General features: G+C 41.1%; 2 protein-coding genes across 4 annotated transcripts; one reads left to right on the plus strand and one right to left on the minus strand.

Annotated features, from left to right (window-relative positions):
- The first annotated feature begins 1,162 nt into the window (after positions 1 to 1,162).
- Positions 1,163 to 12,301, plus strand: cables2a (Cdk5 and Abl enzyme substrate 2a). Of its 2 annotated transcripts, XM_030424079.1 has the most exons (9): positions 1,163 to 1,763; positions 2,220 to 2,312; positions 4,736 to 4,813; positions 4,982 to 5,081; positions 5,713 to 5,881; positions 5,988 to 6,085; positions 7,341 to 7,447; positions 7,609 to 7,813; positions 9,444 to 12,301. In XM_030424079.1, the coding sequence occupies exons 1-9, from the start codon at positions 1,219 to 1,221 to the stop codon at positions 9,582 to 9,584; spliced, it is 1,536 nt and encodes a 511-aa protein (XP_030279939.1). In that variant the 5' UTR covers positions 1,163 to 1,218; the 3' UTR covers positions 9,585 to 12,301. The 2 variants fall into 2 exon arrangements, with proteins under 2 accessions (XP_030279939.1, XP_030279940.1); XM_030424080.1 differs by lacking the exon at positions 4,736 to 4,813.
- Positions 12,302 to 12,420: 119 nt separating this feature from the next.
- On the minus strand, positions 12,421 to 19,781 carry LOC115584371 (proteasomal ubiquitin receptor ADRM1-like). Of its 2 annotated transcripts, none has more exons than XM_030421742.1 (10): positions 19,655 to 19,781; positions 18,822 to 19,049; positions 18,623 to 18,739; positions 17,956 to 18,079; positions 17,760 to 17,846; positions 17,558 to 17,654; positions 16,144 to 16,385; positions 14,168 to 14,325; positions 13,634 to 13,736; positions 12,421 to 12,774 (listed from the first exon to the last, which is right to left on the minus strand). In XM_030421742.1, the coding sequence occupies exons 2-10, from the start codon at positions 19,029 to 19,031 to the stop codon at positions 12,671 to 12,673; spliced, it is 1,242 nt and encodes a 413-aa protein (XP_030277602.1). In that variant the 5' UTR covers positions 19,032 to 19,049; positions 19,655 to 19,781; the 3' UTR covers positions 12,421 to 12,670. The 2 variants fall into 2 exon arrangements, with proteins under 2 accessions (XP_030277602.1, XP_030277603.1); XM_030421743.1 differs by lacking the exon at positions 19,655 to 19,781 and adding an exon at positions 19,339 to 19,501.
- Between the last annotated feature and the right edge of the window lie 438 nt (positions 19,782 to 20,219).

The raw sequence follows: 20,219 nt of genomic DNA on the forward strand, positions 1-20,219 counted from the left end.
ATTTGCCCCTAGCACTCCATTTTGACCCGAAAACTTAAATAACGTCATAGTCGTAATTTATACTTTTAAAGAGACGTTTGACTGGGGTACATTCACAAAAAGACCCTGGGTTGCATTTTGGCGAGAGTTTTACTTTAAAGGAGAAATATTGTGTCAATTATCAGTTTCATAATTTTATTTTGGGTTATTACTAGAAGAGGTTGAAATTACATAAAATGCAACAGTTTTTCTTGTATCAGTGCAGCAACACTGAAACGCTCTGTTCAAGCTCCTGTCTGTTTAAGGGCCCACTTCCAAACACCCAGTCTGCTCTGATTGGCCAGCTCACACACGCCCGAGCCAACACCGCTCAACATGTCTCCAGTCAACCATGTCCTGTTCTCAGCTTGCAGTTAGCTTCACTTCTACATTGAATATAAGCATACTGTACATTAATAGTTAATACTCACAATTTTCATATTTACAATATCAATGAGGACATAATACAAACTCATACATATTTATTTTTTCAAACAAGATGCTCTTAGGGGAAAAACAGGTCCCCAGAACACTGTTTGAAGCTGGAAAGGTTGCAGGGTCCGTCACGTATAAACAGAGTAAAACAGTATGAAATTGTGTTGCCCTTAAGGTCACTTTATTTATTCAGTTTATTCAGCCATGAAAATAAAGAGAGGTCGTTTATTTTGTTTGTTCAAGCATAAATAAGTCAGTCAATTACTTTTTTGTGTAGTTGGGTTTCGACTTTGTAAATCAACTACATATACTGGGTTTTAACAAAATCAAGTGTTTTAATTAGTTCATATACCAATTAATTAGTTCCTATTTATATAAATGAATCCGTTCAAATAGATAGAAATGAATCGGTTAATAAAGATATAAGTGAATCAGTTCATTAAGATATAAATGAATCAGTTCTTAAAGATATAAGTGAATCAATTCATAGAGATATAAATGAATCATCCAGCCAACTGAACAGGTGAATTTAGTGACTACTGTCTTTGTCTCCATCGCACCGCCCACTCTCACACTACAGCCAATCAACTACGAGCAACAGGCATACTTTTTCATAATATGTCTTTTATCCAATCACCTACGAGCATTTACACGGTTTCGTTTGCATTACTGCCCTACAGCCTATCAGCGCGTGGAGGGGCGGGACTAACGCACTGGTACCAGTCGCTCGTTGCCTGAGTGAGAACAACCACATTTCAAACTAGAATGGCGACCGCTGTCTGCGGTCTGCAGTCTACCGGCCGGAACAGCAAACCAGCTAAAACACACCGGGAGTACCGGAGGAAAGCGAAGGATTCAAAAAGGAGACAGGCGGCTCTTTTATTCCTTAATAATATCTCACTCGACGGACGGCCTCAGGGTCAGCTTAGCGATGGAAACACCGGCCAAAAAGCCGACGAGGAGCCCCGACTCAGCGACAGAGACGGCGGCTCAACGGTCGTGCCCCAACCGGCGGATAGCCAAGCACCGGTCGCACAGGTGACAGAACCCGCTGCGGCCGGTAGTGGCTCAAGTGCCTCCAGTTTTCCGGGGGTCTTCAGTCCAGCCCGACCTTCTTTGGTAATGCCTCCGGGACTTACTGTGGGGGCCAACGAGGTATTTTTGGAGGGTGGTAGCGCGGCCGAGACGCTAACCCCGGACACCCCCATGTCTCCTGTGCCCACCGGACACCAGCCCTGCTCCCGTGTCAGGTCAACGCCCGCCGCTCTGAGCCCGGTCCCCGCCAGCAATTCTCTGGATTCAAGACAGAGGTAAGCATGTTAGTGGTCGGTGTCTTACCATGGGCCTTTAAATGGGCTACTGACTTCCGCATTACATGAAAACAGCAGGTATTATGAGAAGAATTGACTTTCATTTTCATTTAAGCTACCGATCGTAATATCCCAGCATGATCTGGGTGCGTCCTTTTAACCCAAATACAATGAGAGTATAGCTCAGTTTTACCATTGGTTTACAATTGGGTTGTTTTGACTCTGATTTCTTATGTTAAACACTGTTGCCTGTATTATTGGTGTCTTAAATTACAGTCACCTGTCAGCTCTTACTGTCATCAGCTGCTGGATTTGTTATGTGAGGTGTTGTTTGGAGAAAATACCCAACAAACCCTCAACCCTCTGGTTTAACACCAAATCTGAGATGTAAAGAGATGTGTATCACTGTGAGCCATATATACCAGCATTAACAAAATGGTCTCGATCTCCCTTCAGGTTAAGGAATATCTCTGGTTCTCCTGGACCCAAGGTGCCAAAGAAAGTCCACTTCATCAAGAGTATGAGGCAGTATGATACCAGGGGATGTAGGTGAGTGTCCAAAATACATATTCATACACTTACATCCTGTGTGCTGTAGATCAACTCACGAGGCATTCCTCTACATTGAGATTCCTCTCAAAGAAATGTAACAAACAAAGGCTGTTTTGTTCAGCACTCTGAAGTAGGCCTTTAACTCACAACAGTGTTATACTTCTCCTGCTAGTATTGTAATAAGCAGCTTAACTCTGGCGCAGAGACTTAGTTTGGACTGCAGAGGAATAACAGCAGCACAGCTGCTGAGTGGTGAGTGTTACAGTGAATTTAATCACTCTTGGAAGCTTAGCAAAAGCCAAAAGAGGTGCAGTGTTGAAATGTAACACCCCATTGCACCAACCATACGTCAACTTTGAAGAAAGACACGACTGAAGTCAGAACACAAGTGTGATAATGTCTGGCTATATTTTCTGCCTGTGAAAACATGTCATTTAGTTTCTTCCTACGAGCCAAAACTGTGTGTTTTTGTTTCCCATTTTTACATTTCACTTTACAAACATTTCATGCCCACATACATAGTAATGTATCATTTTCTGCTGGTGTGTGCAAAGCAATGATGTAGCAATCCTTGTTACCCTACAGGACTGACTGCCTCGTTCAGTTTTCTCTTCATGTTACTGAGATAAAGCAAAGCTATCTATGTTGTATAACTAAGCTAATTAACAGTAGATGTATGTTGCCATATTGTCCCCCGTTAGAGATATGATATCTCTGCGGGACACCCAGAAACTGCTGACTGTTTGTTGTTTGTGATTTGTGAGGAGCTGAAGGTGTGTGCGCAGTGTTGTTAGTTGCCAAAAGCACTGTTGTGTTCTGTGCTTGTGGTGCCGTTGAAGTAGACTGTGAGTCATTTTTGTCAGAACAATAGAGTTCCAGTGAATGTGTACTGTGTTTATTGGTTGCTAGCCCCCGGTTTAGCCAGTCCTTAGCTGCTTAGCCCCAGTTTGTGCCTCTCACTCACGCTGGCTCTGGGTAACAGAGATAAGCACCGGAGCTGTCTCACAAACAACAACAAAATCCGGGGGCTGCAACTATCAGTTATTCTCATTATCGGTTTATCGGCTAAGTATTTTATTGGTAATGGATTCATCATTTAATCTGTAAATTGTCTTGTAATGTGAAGAATGCTCATCACAATTCCCCAGAGCCTAAAGTGTCATCTTGACATGGCTTTGTTTGTCTGAACAACTATCCAAAACCCAAAGACTCTTCTTTTACTGTCACACATGACAAAGAAAAGCAGCAGATTCTGACATTTAAAGCAGCGTTATGTAACTTTTTGTGACCTTTTAAAATAACAGCTTGAAAATCATTTTGATGGTACAGTGTCTTGTATTAGAGCGAGTTGTGTCTGTCTCAGCCACTCTGGTCATCTATCTCTTGTTTATGCGTTATGTTACTTCAGTGAGAGGGTTGGATCATAGAGGCAGACAGAAGGTTGTTTAAAACACTTATCGCTGTTCTGGAGGTATTTCCAGCATCCTCGAAGACTTTTCGAACCACTTGGATGAAAAATGTTGATCCACAGAAAGTAAATCATCAGCGTTCTGATTATCAACTCTGAAATACCAGCATTTGATGATTCCAGTTTCTCCAATGTTAAAATCAGTCAGGATACATGACATGGATTTTTTTCGGTCGATACCAATAACTGACATTTACCTGCTTCCCTTGGCTGATAAGACAACTGATAACTTTAATTTTTTAATATATTTTTTTATTTTTAAAGTTCTTGATCTGTAATTTATGCACCCCTGAGGGTAAAACAGGTTCAGATGCAATGAGCAATGAGATTTCATATTCCAGAGCTCCAGCAAGATCTGTTGTGTCAGATCTCACAGACTTCTTCTTCTTCTTTTTCTTCTTCCTCTTTTATATCGTGTATCCCTAAAAATCAGTGCAATACCTTCTGCGGCAGTTAAGTAACTAGGTTTTTAAAAGATTGCTGGTTTTATATTTTGAAATTAAAAAATGTTTTTAAGAGTCCAGTTTGACGCCTTAAGTCGTGTTTTTTACCAACCAACATTCTAGAGCCAAAAGCTTTTTGGTTAAAAACATTTTGGATCAAGAACAGAAGCTGTAGTCAGAATTTTTGACATTTCTGCTTAAAAGATTATTTACTGATTATTTACAATAGTTGCCAATTAGTTTTCTGTCCGTCTGTGGTGATACATGAAAGGAGAAACTGAGGCTCGTCCTGCTCTCCTCTCAGCTTTCCCTCCTCCTGCTTGGAGCTTTAGATTGTTGTTGATAGCTGTTTGGCTTCAGTGCTGCAGACCCACATAGAGGTGCCTCTGTGACTGATTTTGCTCCAGCTGCACTGAAGAATACAGTGTGCACAGTAGCTGTTGTGTAGTTGTTGCTTGTAGACTCACACACCATCTGTTTTGTCTGCCTGTACTTGCTGTGTCCTGCAGGATCGTGCTGATTTGTGCCAAGCGGTCGCTATATGCTGCTTTCTCAGTGCTGCCCTATGGAGAGAGTGCTCACCTCAGGTACAAAGAAAGCACCAATCCCAAGCAGAAAGCACCCACCATCATCACCTCGCTTTTTACTTTTGTATCATCCCTCAGTCTGAACCATCATCATCGTTCTCAAAAAGGGACAGTGTGTGTCTGTGTGCATGTGGTAAAAGTTGCTTAAATGTGACTTTTTCTGAACAGTGATCCTAAGCTGGATGGTCAGAGACAAAGGCTGTCTTCTGTGGTGGCTGCTGACCTGCTTCCTTCCCTGGAGGGTGTCGAGCTGGGAGCTTGTGGCAAGGTAAATGTCAGTCAGTTATAAGCCTTGTTTTTTACCAGGCAGGGCAGTTAAGTAAATGTTTTGCTTCCACTATCAAAAGTTCAAAAGAATTGCCCCAGTGTCTTCCTGTTTTATTGTAACCTTTCTGTTAAGGTACTGTGCACACTGATCCGATACTAAAAGGTGGAAATAAAACACTGCAGACCACTGATTGGTCAGGCGAAACAACCACAGTTGTCTCAACGACGGCATTCTGATGTAGGATTTCTAAAACTCCTGATTTTGTCGGTAGTTACAGATGATTCAGATAGGGACCAATGTGTATGTGTTTTCATTTGGGCAGTAATGTACAGTACAGGTCACAGTTTGTCAGTTAATAAATGCTCAAGAGTTACCACCGCTCTCCCCTGTTTCCCAAATGAAAGGGTTGCCCCCAATGGCCCCGTTACTGACCCTGTGTACACAAAAGGAGTACTGTCCGCAGTGGAGACGTAAACACAGATCTCACATTTAGGAACAGTTACCACAGGTTACACAGGGTTTCAAAGGTTTACATAGAAAGTACTTTCTGTGAGAACGCAGCTTTATAGTACTATAATGAGAAACAGAAATACTACCATTGTACATGATTTATCTAATTTTTCCTCCTCAGACCGTGTCATACGCTCAGTTCCTTTTCCCAACCAATGCCTTGGTGAGGCCGAAGAGTGGCAGCGCTCTGGAGAACCTCACAGCTCAGACCCCTCAGTCGCGTTTCCGTGGCAGCGGGCAGAGGAACTTCACTCCGGCTCGTCTGAACAACAGTGTAGCACCTGAACCATGTACGAGTCCTGTTTAGACGAGCAAACACAGCAGACACAAACCTGCTCCTCTACTGTTTCACTGACCTTAGCTTGTGTTACTCACTCTGTGTTTTGTGTTCTTCAGGTGTGGAGGAAGTGACGGAGTACGATCCTAATCTTCTCAGTGACCCTCAGTGGCCCTGTGGGAGACACAAGAGGGTTCTGATATTTGCATCATACGTGGTGAGTTTGTTGATTTCACTCAGTGTGTTTACATGCAGTTAAACCTTTTAATAAATATGTAAACAAGAAGCCTCTTTTCTGAAACTGGGGTTGAGGATTGTAGTTAATTGGTAGATTTTTCTTGGTGAATACAGATTCTTATTTCGTATCCAGGTTACCAGGTTTGAAGAAAGTCTGGAAAGTTTGGAAAATCTTAATTTTATTTGTAATATTTTCATGGTTAGGAATATGCTTAAATTTGAATGCACTAAAAAAATGCTTAATTTTTATAAATAATGTGGTGTGTCATCAACGTAATCGGTCATGTAAGCCAAAAAAATGTTCAGTAATTTGGGATGGAGCAGTACTGACATCATATTTGTTTGTTGTCTACTGGCATACACATTAACAAGAATTAAAAAATCATGATGAAAATATGAAATGACAGTAAATATCCAGAGCAGACAGAGGCCGCCTTGCTCTGTGCAAAGTTACAAAAAAACTGGCAGCCTTGAAAGTTTGAAAACATGATTAATTTTAACTATTTTTTTTCAAGGTTGGGAATAAGCTTGAATATGATATTTTTTGTTATTATTAACATGAGCTGTTTTTTCTTTTACACACTCACTAAGTTGAACCCAAAACCTTTAAGTATTTGTAATGAAACTGAAAAATGTGATTTATAACAAATGACTCCAGTCATCCTAACTGTTTATTTGCATCATACATTCAGTGTAATCATGAATCTGGCATTAAACTGAATTCTATGTTATGAAATTTAACATCCATGTTGGTGAACCCGACTGAAACCCTGGACGTCTGGTTCCACCACTTAACATTTGACTGTTAAATTCTGAACCTGAGAAGGTGATCTGGCTCTCTGCTCACCGCTCTGACAAACACACTGAAGACTTTGTTTTCTGTCTTTTACTACATTTAGAATAAGATTGCTATGCTCGTCTGTAGAGTGCCTGTACAAACACTTATTATCTCACATCAACTGTCCTTCCTTGTTTATGAAACCAGAGGCAGTTTAATTTGACTTGCAAACTTCCCGTCACAGAATAAAACCATCCATTGTGACCCGTCCACATGATTTTATTGTTGCTGAGTAGAAAATGTCACAAGACTGTCACCCTCAGCATAAGGTTATGTGTGAAACAATCCTTACCAAGACAGTCTATAAGCAAAACTGTGAAGTTTTATTGCGGCTATGATTCGTGCTGACACAAGGCACTTCTGTTCTGACGCTCTGATTTGTTTTTCATCTCTGCAGACCACTGTTATTGAGTACGTCAAACCGTCTGACCTGAAGAAGGACATGAACGAGACTTTCAAGGAGAAGTTTCCTCACATAAAGCTGACTTTGAGCAAGATAAGAAGGTGCAGATGTATAACATTGCTCCTTTGATATTTAGATTATCTTCTAAAAGCCTTTTGAAGATTGTTCTGCCCTCTCTCATTTCCTTGTGGTTTTAAGCTGAAGTCATGCAGCGCACCCTTTCTCAGAAAACTGATCAGTTACTGTCATTCCTCTCCACTAGCCTGAAGAGGGAGATGCGTGCGGTGAGCGAGGAGTTTGGACTGCAGCCGGTCACCACAGCGATGGCGTTTGTTTACTTTGAGAAGCTGGTGCTGCAGGGTCGGCTCAACAAGCAGAACAGGAAGCTGGTGGCGGCGGCATGCGTGCTGCTGGCTGCAAAGATCAGCAGTGATCTGAGGAAGCCTGAAGTCAAACAGCTCATTGATGTGAGTAAAGTTTCCACAGAAACAGTGTACAAACAAAAAACAAAACTCACGCTGGTAATCTCACGCTAATAAGAGAGTGGAATAACCTGTAACACAGGCAGTAGCTACCTCAATATTATTTTGCAAACATTATTCCCTCTCGCATAAGAGAAAGCTCTTCCCTATGCAATACAAGTAAATGCTCCATAGATAAAACTGAATTATTAAAACTGGTTAATGTTGCTCACTTTCTGGCCGAGACCTGCAGCTTCTTTAATTCAGCTGCTGAAAATTTAACTACACACTTAGATTCCCTTTAAACATTCATACACTGTACGTACAGTGTATATATGAAGAGCAGAATGTGGCAGAATATTGGTCTGGTATCCGTCTACTTAGTTAGAGACCTTATTTTGATACAGTAACAACACAAGTGCCACTGACTCTGAACAACAAACCCACACTAGCTTCCCTGCCAATGTCGCCCTCCTGTCTGAGGCTAAATCCACACTAATACCAATACTTACACTAATACTAATTAAACCTCTCTGTCCATGACTTACATTAGCACACATCTTGTCCCACACCTTTACTTGTTGAATGAGTTCCCCAACAAACATTCACGGAAGAAAAGTTCACTGATAAAATAAGTTTCTCAAGCTAGATGGTTAATCAGCCGCAGTAGATAAAGCATGTAAACATACTTGAAAGGTCACTTTGGTTCGGTAATAATATAACCGAACCAAAGTGACCTTTTCAAGTATGTTGATGTGTAAGGACTGCACCAGTATATAACCGTTACATGCTGGTGTGGTCCTTACACATCAATACCACCTACAATGTGCTGTCCAACCTGTAGGCTACAGCCTAAGTAATATTATTTCATCATAAGTGTAACATTTCTCTGAGCTTTTTTCTTAATTTTTAATAACAAAAACACTGAATAAAACAGTGGATTACATTTTTTTCATTTTCATTTTGCATAAGCCCTAGCTGAAGTCGTATTTTCCTCATTAAACGGAAAAATACAGCACACAGTTTATGTATTTAGTCTTTCCACTGTGCCAACTACCAACTCTAATTTGGTGGAAATAACCTGTTAAAGGGGCAAAATGTAGTTTTGGAGAAGAAAGTCAAACTCAGAAAATATGAACTCAGATATTTTTTTAAATATTTTTACCATGACTGAATAAACAAGCTGTTCTCAGAGAAAAATAAGGTCAGAATGCAGTTTGAAGCTAGAAATGTGGCTAGAAACCGAATGACACTGTGTTATCCTTTTATGATCAGTTTGTTTATTCAGTCATGAGAACAAATGTTGCATTAATGGCAGACTCCGCCACCAAGAATGAAAATAGCACAAAATATAAAATGTAAGTAAATTCTGACTATTGCTAAAAAAGGTTTAACCATAAATGGCATCAAAAACAGATTTCATAAACATTTTGATCATCACTATTGACAAAACCAAGATTCTGTTGGATGGATGGAAATCAAACGGTGGTGAACAAACATAATGACACAGAACTCTCCTCAGTATTTCCGTGTTTATGATCATCTGCATCTCTTTAGCATATTAAGACTCACTTCATCACAACATGAATTCCTTTAAACTCTTTCCTCTGTTTTTCTCTCTTGGGGGGACGAGCAGAAGCTGGAGGAGCGTTTCCGTATAAACAGACGGGAGCTGATTCCTCTGGAGTTCCCGGTGCTGGTTGCCTTGGAGATGGGACTTTACCTCCCCGAGAGCAAGGTCATGCCGCACTACCGCAGGCTGGTGCAGCAGGGTTAGACTGAGACGGTGATGTCTGACACTCCAGTGGTTTCATTAAGAACATCAGCAAGTGTGTGTGTGTGTGTGTGTGAGGGGAAATTAATTAGGACTTTAAATCAGAACTGACCGTGTGTATGTGTGTGTATGCGTGTGAGCGACCAGTTTATAAGCTGTGGTGTTTGAAACAAATAACTTTGGTACTATTTATTTCTCTGTCAGTCGTGACTTGGTTCACTCACTGTATATGAAGAATAACTAGTTTACACCTGTTAGCATGTGTGTCTCTTGAATGTCTTTTTAAGCGTTTGTACCTGTGACGTTTTGATGTGGATCCCGTCATGAGCTCTATGTTAGAGATGTTCAATGAGCACGTTAATTGTGCTTTTATTTTGGTTTCACGTGACACATTTTCTGGTACGTCCTAGTATTCTTCACTCCTATTTAAATGAAATGTACGCTGTGTTGTTTGTGTTCGTGGAAGACTCTTCTGCACCTTTTTTAATGGCTATACAATGCCTGTATAGTATTTATTATAAACTACGAAGAACCATACTCTTTATTAGGGGTGGGCGATCTGACCATTTATAGATGGTTATCTTGAAGAGGTTCTGGTATTTAAGGTCCTCTTACTTGTTGAAAAACTTGCAGATCTGTGCTGCTGTATATGAACATACCAGGAGAGGGCCGCAAGAATGAGTCCTAAAACTCGGAATCAAGTTAGCATTTTTGCACTTCGAGTTCCTTCGTCTTGAAGATAGTGTGTTTGAAAATGTTTTTGTTATATGCCTGAAATAAGGTCTGTGGTTAACACACTCTCAAGATTTTTCCCGTTTTCGTTCTACGAAATAAAAAAAAACAATCAAAGAAGTGGAGTTCATCTGTGAAGCTCACCTTGATTATAAAACGTGTAAGGTCCATAAACTCGTGTTTGCCACAAAGCTTATTTTCCACAGGCTTTTTGTCCAGGGAACTTTTTTATTTTTACCTGAAATTGAATTTGATGGAACTAGACGTCATCCTTGCAGCGTTTGTCGAGTGATGTAGCCAACTAGATGATATTATAAACAATGTTACGTGGGTGACAGATAGCAGCGTTGCAGACGAGGAGCTGGTGCCAAATGCCATATTGTGTTTTAATGGTTTAATGTCCAATTCAGATTGTGGTAAAATAGATTGTGATATGAAAAAAATGTCCAGATCGCCCACCACTACTGTTGATTTTTGTAAATGCCTTTTAAACCCACTGTGACATTGAATTGTTTTTAGCCATTAGACTGAAACATGACACTGTAGATTTTGGGTGATGAACATGGTTTTAGTTTAGGTCTGTCATTAGAGGAGGAAGTGGCCTTTAATTTATGTTGATATTTGTACTGTGTGTCCTACAATAATCCAGCCACAGTCATGTATTTATTTTGTCCACACTTGTGGCAGCTCTGTGCTCACATTAATATACAGTATAACCCCTTTTACGCTGTGAGGAAACAGGATTGTGGGGTGTATTATTTATAGTAGGTGTGTTTTTTTTGTTTCATGTTGTTTCCCAGGGATCTGTTTTTGTAAAATGCACTGGAATTTATTCCTCAATAATCTGGCTCGCTGTCGTTGTATTTTTCAGTTCTCAGGAATTTTACTTTCTCATATCTGTGAATGGCTCAGAAACTCTAACCCAAAGAAAAGTTCTATCATCACTGAAATCACCTGTGCTCCATTCTAAGTCAGTGGAAGGTAACTGATCGTAGTGCTTTGACTGAAATCAAGAAATCTAATCAGTGGGACTGAAATGAAAATTCAGTCTTAATCTGCTCATTCTCATGCTGATGGAAAGTCAGGTGAAGTTTTGTAGTCTGCAAAACATTTCTGAAGCTTCACAGAAAAACAGTGTTTTGGCTTTCTCCTAAACAACTAAAGCAGATGGGACTTGATTTAAATAAAAATAAATAAATAAATGTAATATAATGGATCCATACAGCTTGTTGGATGAAATCCCCCGGGATGAAAGCCGGGATTTGAGGCCGGATTTCATAGTAGCCAAACTATGTAATTGTAAAGTGGTTTTCATAGTGAGTGAGCGAGCGCCATCTCCAGCGCTGTACCCAGATTTTAATTGTTACATCCACGGTCGGCTGTAGCGGGAGAAGCTGTTTGATGCTTTTTTGGGGGTTTCCCTGTCTACTTCAGTTGTTTAGGAGAATAAAGCTCGAGAAATGTTTTGTGGATAACAAAACTTTACCCAACTTTCCATCAGCACGAGGGTGAGTAGATAATGACCGACTTGGGTGAAACTTTAACTCTGTGAATGGATATAAAAGTGGCTCCTACTCGTGCCAGACAGAATGAATCTGTCACAGTACTAACATTGTAGTGAATCGTACAATTTGGATGCCATTAGGCATGATTTAAAAAATAAAAAAAAGTGCCTGAAGCTACAGTGGCAGTGAAATGGTTAACCATCTTATCATAAGTGATATTTAGTGTTGACATTTCTGAAGTCTTGCTGCTGTAGAGATCTTTAAATGTTGAGGTTGTTCTTGTCCGGGGAAGATAATCATGATGGTGATTCAGTCTGTTGTCAGTGTCTTTGATGGTGAAAAATATATCACAATAAACGTCCAAATGATCTTTGTTACTGCAGAAAATGTTGTACTTGTATGGTTGTTGTCAAATGGGTGAATATTCATTGTTTTCATACTGTGAAATGAATGTTTTCAAAATATATTTTCACTGAAAAGTCACTGGAGTCTGTTTTTTTTTTTTTAAAGTTAAATAATTTATAGTGTGTGTGAATGTAATCTCTTCAGAGCAGATCAGGTACCAAGTGAAGTGGCTGTGAATGAACAAACAACAGACGAGCGAGTTTCTCATCATTTTACTGTTCCCTTGTGTTTGGACAGACCGACTAGTAGCTGACATGCAGGTAGAATATGTTCATTCAGTTAAATCAATGGGAGTTAATTCAACAAAGAACACAGCATTATCAGCGAAGGGAGAGTCTTAGTGACAGCTTCTACTATATTAACCATAGTCTTCATCCTTGATGTGTAATAGTTACAAAACAGAAGAAGCAGGTAAATAAATATGTTAAATAATAATGTGAGGAGTTCTTAGTCCAGGCTCATGTCTTCATCGTCGTCTTTCTTGTCTTTGGCGTCTCCCTCCTGGTCCGACTTCGTCTCTGTTTCCATGGCCTTGGCGAAAGCTTCCACATCTGCAGTGACAGAAATGTCAGGGAATGAGTTTCATTATCAGTTACCTTGTAACGCAGGATGACCACCGCTCCGCCTGCGTCCGAGCCGTCTTCATGAGATCATTCATGATTCAGGTCCACTGTTAAATTATTTATGTTCTGATGAAGGTCAAATAGACCGCAAGCTCCAAATAAATTAAAACACTGCATGGATCCAAGGCCCTCTCCACACGAGCACGGGTATTTCTTAAAACAAAGCTTTTTCTAAGCATTTTGGCCTTCCTGTGTTTTAGTTAACTGGAAACTGAACTTTAAGAAAACTTCTGCCAGGGTGAAAATGATCAGTGTTTGTATCTGACATCAGGACACGAGCAAGGAGGGAGAGTGTGCATGACATGATCTGTAGGAGGCGAAAAATACAATTAATATTACTGCTTTAAAATTGAAAGATTTGTAACTCGAAGCACTAGGAGCGCTAAGAAACAAGACACTCGCTACTCAGTGGGAACAATTGAAAAAAGACGCTGGTGCCAGAATATCCCTTTAAATCTGCAGCCGGAACAAATTTTATTGACTTTTTTTTAAGCTTGTGCAATGCATCAAATCTAGAATCTGTTACTGCCACATGAATGTAAATGCAGTGGAGTTGAAAGTGTAATATTTCCCTTTGACCTCTGGTGAAGTAGAATTATGAAAGTGGCATAATCTGTAGAATTGTGCCCAGCACTTGAGTAAATGCACTTCTTTAGATTCCACCACTGGTAACGTTTCCGGTGTTGTCAGTGAATTAAATCCTCCTGTGTGAACATTCAGATTTCGGTGTCGTGGTGATGAAACAAACATTTACAGTGTCTCTGCTCGATGTGGGCAAAACACTGACCTCCTTTGTTCGCCGCGTCCACAGCCTCTGCAGGCAAACCAAACTGGTTCATTAGAGGCCCTAACTGCCCGGACGCCAGAGCGCTGCTGAACATGCTCATAGCCTGCAGAGGGACAACAAATGCCAAGATGAAGAACAACATGATAAATGCCAACAACAGAAAGCCTCTTAATGACCACAGTATCTAGAAGTATCTCATTCCACATGCTACTTCTGTGCCAAAGGACAGAAAAATGTTGAATGTCAAACTCAGTCCCAGGCTGGAAACAAGAGCCAAGAGAAGGTTTGTGTGTTTATCAGATGTACCGCCTGGAAAATGCTTACAGGCAGCCAAGAAGCAGCTAATCTGATGGAACTGTTGAAGCACTGAGTTTAAATCTCAACAACACAAACTTTCTTTATCTGTGTCTCTAAAAAAGATTAAAAACAAACCACTGGAGTTGAATCTAAATGTAGAAAAGAAGAAAAAAGCCACTTTGACATTAAGTCACACACTGGGGACCACAGAGGGCGTCCTGCAGCCAAACTCTCTACCTGCTGAAACTGAGGCGAGCTGAGCGTGTTCTGGAGCTCCTCGGAGCTCTGAGGCAGAGACTCTCCAGACGGCAGGTAGGGCGTCAACCTCTGCTGCACCTCCGGGTTGGCCAGGATGGGAGCCATGATCTCAGGTGTCAGGACGCTGGCGAGGTCCACTGCAGGTAACAAACACCAACACTCAGTGTGAGAACATGTCCTCCACATTATCAGACCCACGGTGGAAACTCAACCCCTTGTCGGTGTGATCTGAATGAATATTATGTGGGCAGCGTTCGGCAATTATCTTTTAAATGAATGTACTTGTAAGGGATTTTGCCGCTTAGATGCTGAGCAGGAGTTTGAACGTTGTCTTTGATGTTTTTCTCTTTTCACTGACTGCAGGTTGTTATTCTGTTGTGGTGTCCCATGTCCTCTTTTACACACTTCTGTAAGTCAAATTTCCCTTCGAGAGACAATAAAAGTCAGGACAGAACTGAAACTGAACTGAACTGTCTGACACGCTACACACTGTCCCGTCTGTTAAAGGAGCCACGCTGCTTTAATAACCGTGATTGGAGGATGACGTTCGACTCCCAGATTCTGCTAAAGTCATACGTCATTATTCCATGTGACTTTGAGGACTAAATGACCTTATTTGTCTAAAAATATGTCACAAACAGTGTGGCTCATCAACATTGCCAGAAGAGGACTCAAAATATGAAATATAAAAATACCCAAATTCAGTGGAGGCTTTAAACCATTAACTCATTTTAGAACAGTCATGTTCAGGATCAACTGATTTCTCACTAAATCTATTAGTCTGTTAATTGTGAAAAATCCTGTGTTTATTTGAAATTGTTTTTTTTTTCATTCCCACAGCCCAAGAAAGTTCAGTGTTTCAGCTACTAAACGTTCCTCTTTCTTCACCAGCGAGTCACTAACTGTGTCTGTCTGCTGTTTGGTGTTGGAAGGTAGTGAAAACAGCAGCATGCTGCTGCCAAAAATGACACAGGAGGGCGTAGCGAGAGTGGATCAAAACAGTAAAGTCTTAAAGCAAACTAAAGAAAAGAGTTGAAGTGCAGGGAGAACATTCTGTGTTGGGTCATCACTCTTTTTAACCTTGAGGTCCAAAAAATAGGAAGGATTTTGAGAGCAAAGCAAGAGTCTGCGCGTCTTAACCCTGAAAAATGTGAGTCTTCAGAGGCTTTGTTTCCTGATTTCTGGTGTCTTTTAAACACTCAATGTAAATTTCTTCATGCATTTTCAGCCTTTCAATGGTGTTGGTCAACGTGTTGCAACTCCAGAGACCGACAGGAAAATCAGCTTGGTAAATCTATTAAAAAACCAAACAAACACATGCCCTTCTCCTTTCAACCTTTCCCTAAGAAGCGGGAATTTTTCTCAGGCCGTCTGAAATAAGTATTTAGCTCTCTTCTGCATTTCTCTGTCCGTCTCTCACATATTAAGGTTAATGAGGCGTGATGATATTTGTCATAAATCAGGACAAAAACAGGAGAATTGTGACCAAAGGGGGAAAACAGGAGAGCGCAGTGAACAATGGAATCTCCCAGGATACTCGGGAGGGTTGGCAAGACTGGCATCACCACGGGCGACCCCCATTCTCATTAAAGTAGTCATTTAAATGTGAACGCGAGGTGACAAACAGTATCTACAGTTAGTGGAAAGAAGGAGAGTTGTGCCTGATGAACTGTAGCGCAGTTATATTGAATCAAACTGTGACAGACTGCAGTGTTTGCAGGCGGTTCCTGCTTCTGCAACAAGCTGAAATTATTAAGTTGAAATTACACAGTGTTACAGAGTCTGCCACGTTCACAATGCTAATTATTTACTGCATAATTAGTTGAAATTGCACTAATTAGACCTAATTATGTTGTTACGCTCTTGTGGTTATTTAAGTTCTTGTCTAATCTCAGTTTTAAGGTGCGCAGTTTGCTGTTAGCCTGAAGCTACGTCCTCCACGCTCGCTCCCTCACCTCCCTGACCGCTGGCCGGCACGTTCATGGTGGCCAGGATGCTCTGCAGGTCTCTCAGCTGGATGGGCTGTGTGGGGTTCGCTGCCCCCGCCGCCAGAGAGGTCACAGCAGGGGTGGAGGGAGTGGTGGCCGTCGGAGAGGCTGCTGAGGTGGCGGAGGGAGTGATGGGAGTGGTGGGCACCTGGGTGGAGCCGAGCCGACTGGCGGTAGAGGTAGAGGTGGGGGTGACGGCCGTGGACGGACTGAGAGAAAACAGAAAAAGAAAAAAAAAATTCAAATCAATCCAAGATCACTGGAAAAATATCAACTTCTAATATTATGTGTGAATACACAACACCAACCTGTGATAGTCAGTGTTATTATCAAGGCTCACACAGCTTTAATTGGCATGAAAGCCATCAAATCAAATAAAGTATAACATAATCCAGATGCCTTTTTAATTGATGATTAGAGCAATTCTCAAAGTAGAGTCCCCAGGAAAGAGGGGAGTCATTTGTTTTCACCGTGATTTCTTACTCCCACACTACTACAACTTCAACAGGCAACTAATGAAACATCACAAATGAATGTGTCACACACAGAAGTAACACAATGACATAATGTATAAAAACTGTGGTCACGGGTTTCAAACACTTTCATGATCTAAAAATGACATTTAAAAGCAGAATTCTTCTCGGATGGAAGACCGTTGAACAACACTTTATTAAATGGTGGTACGTGGTGTAACATGAGTCAGTTTAGGGGTCCTCGATGTGAAAAAGTTTAAGACCCAGAAGATCAGATGAAAATAAATCAGAACTGTTTCTGTAATCATTTTTGACTCCCTCAGTTATAAGAACAAACTGCTCCTGTTTGTCTTTATGACAATAAATATCTTTTGGTTGGACAAAAGAGGAGATATGAAGACATAATATCAGCCTTTAATTCATCAGTGAATCAAGATATTATCTGCAGTTCAATTGATAATGGAAGTAACTGTTAGTTGCAGGCCCAGATGAGACCTTGTGAAGAAACTGTCTGCTGTTTCATCACAGATTTCTCCATTTTGGTGAATAAAAAGTTCTCGGCAAACATGGACCTTTTGCTCAGAATTTGTTTTTTTCAAACTGCTATTTTCAAAGTCAACAATGAAGCTTGTAAAGTAGCTGTTGAACACTGCTATGGAAGAAGCCCTTGATCTTTGACCATAAAGTATTGAAACTAAAATGTTGCTCATTGTTCCAGTTTTCAGACGGCTGACTCTGTTGTGCTCTTCCTCCTCCTGTCTGTCATCACTTCATATTTCTCAGCAACGTCTCCTTTGTTTGGCAATTTACCAGCAGGGATGAAAGAATTACGCCAAACAACCAACTAGGCCAAACATACACGTTACAAAATGTTAGAAGAGATGGATGTTTCTTGGATATCAACACACCTTGTGGAGGAGTTACTGGCTGCAGGAACGCTGCTGCTGCTGCTGCTGCTGCCCAGGAGGTTGGCCAAGCCTGGACCAGCGAGAGCCCCGAGACCGCCTGACATCCAGACAAAAAAAACAATCAGCATTATTCTCTTAAGAACATGGAACTGCATTTACCAAGATTGACATCTTTTGTCTTATTAATTTAGAAGATACGTACCAATCCCGCCTAGCCCAGTTGGTCCAATGAGCTGCATGAGCTGGTTGTGGCTCATGTTACCCAGAAGGCTCTGCAGGCCGCCCTCCCCTTTTTACATGAGAACAGAACCAGCAAAAATTAAAATTTGAGATGTTTTCTGCAGCATATTTCGGGTATATTTGCACAGGAAAAAATCAGAGGATGTGAGATCTGTTACCTCCCAGAGCGGACAGATCGTGTCCTCCACTGCCGCCACTACCGAGCGTGCCGGGCATGGGCGGGTTGTTGAGGTACTCGTTCACTTTGCGACAGTTCTCCTCATCCTTGTCGGTCTTCGGCTCCTGAGATCAGAAAAACGCAACAGACAAAAGAGTTTCCATGATTTTTTCCATGGCCTTAAAATAATATCACAACATTTTTAGGGTATATTGCGATATACGATATTTCCACAATTTTGCCCGGCCTTAGTTTACACATTAATTTACGCAAACAAGATAAACAGATCAGACTTTTCAGTGATTAAAGGATAAAGCTTTGTTCTTATTGTCGACACACTTTGACTCAAACACCATATCGATCCCTTTTCAATTTTCTATGTGTCAGGCTAGAAAAAATAGCCCAACCTACCAACCCAAAGCATCAATATTTGATGACCTGGGATATCTGATTCTCTCTCTCCAGAATCGCTTTTTGCACCTTTAAATTAAAGTTTGAATAAAAAACTAAATGTACATGCAATGAATAAAGTCTTCGTATAGCGGTGTCCTTACCTGCAGTAGTAAACTTGTCTCTTGTAAATAGAGTTTTATCATTATGTCCTGAATCAAGTGAAGAACTAAACTTCATGGACACAGCCGTGCGTGACATACTGTTCAGATACATACCTGCATCCAGAAGAAAAGTCTTTTGGAGCCAGCCTTGAACTTCAACACATAAACTCGTCCGGTGGTGCACTGGTTCACCCGCTTGAACTCGCAGTCATCAGGGAAGATGATCAGGTCCTAAGTGAGAACAATAAAAAGGGTTCATCCTGACATTCAGACTCAGGTCGAGCCAGCATCCCATTCAAACTGTGTCACCTACATCATCCACGTTCCCGGTTGTCCGATCCTTCCAGCAGAAGTGGATGAGGGAGTCGTCGGTCTGCTGGATGTACACCTGACCTTTGCGCTTGTCAGGGGTCACCGTGCTGCCCTTCATGGTCATCTTGCCGGCCCGAAACTCCACCAGGTACTTGCTGGAGGAGCCGCGGGACCCAGACACCATGCTGGGGAACAAAGCTCCAGAGGCCATGATGAGATGGACAGACTGCTACAGGGACAGAAAGAGGAGGAAGGCCTCAGTCAGTTCATACACAGAGACACATGGGCTCTCACTGAACACAGGCTGTGGGAGGACAATGAGTCCTCAGATATTACACTGATGGAGACATGGGCTTGTCTTATTCCTGATGTGTCACTGAACGCTGCTAATGACCCTGTTCTCCAGCTGTACACTCATTACTGCATATTCCTAATGTTAGCTCTTCTATGCTGATCCATTCTGTACATGTCTCTAGCCTACTAGCTTATTTATTCTATAGCTATAATATTGTTATTACCTCACAGATATAAAAAGGCTCTCCAAGGCTGACACCTAAATAAGAAACGGACCAGAGAATACTACAAAGAAGCAGACTAAAAAACGGATAACAGCACTGGGAGACAGCTCATCCCAGTGCTCCCATAATGAGGGAGCTACTGGAGCAGCCACAGTAGCCCACAGATGACTCTGCATCCTGAAGCTAGCAGCGCGTTTCAGCTCAGCGCGCTCACGACTCGGCTACATTTTTACATTTCATACACGACGACACCAACACACCTGATATCTATGTTAACAATTGGGAAAATATTTTAAAATAAGATGTTTATACTCACATTTACTGACTGAGATAGCGGTCTGCCGGAGAGGTCTAAAAAACACTGAGGATGTTTGTGATTGGCAGGCTGCCGCCTGTGCTTCACTGTGATTGGTCGAACCGTGTGTCAATAGGGAGGGCTTTAAATCTACTGCGCATGTTCGGTAGAGAGAGCACAACAGTCTGGTTATTGTATAAACCTGCTTGTTTAATGGATTTGATTGATTTGATAGTATTTATTACAGTTATTCTTAGCTTCCTTTACAAGAGGTTGTTTTGCAAATTGTGGCTTTATTAATGTTGAATAAAAACTGCAAATACTCATTATATTTTAGCATTTTTTGGTCCTGGAAATTACTGTCAAGGTATTAGCTTTTTAAATATTACTCAGTATTATTACATTGCTGTTATGGTGCAGTATGAAGAACATATCTTTACACATTTATTTTTAGTCGTATTTTGATTTCCAGAAGATATAGGTGCATATATGTATGTGCATAGATATACAAGTCAAATGAAATGTGTCTCATTATCTTTAGACCTAAAATATTCACAAAACACAAAATAAAAATTCAGATATGTCA

This window comes from Sparus aurata, chromosome 7, assembly GCF_900880675.1.
Source record: "Sparus aurata chromosome 7, fSpaAur1.1, whole genome shotgun sequence".
NCBI lineage: Eukaryota > Metazoa > Chordata > Actinopteri > Spariformes > Sparidae > Sparus > Sparus aurata.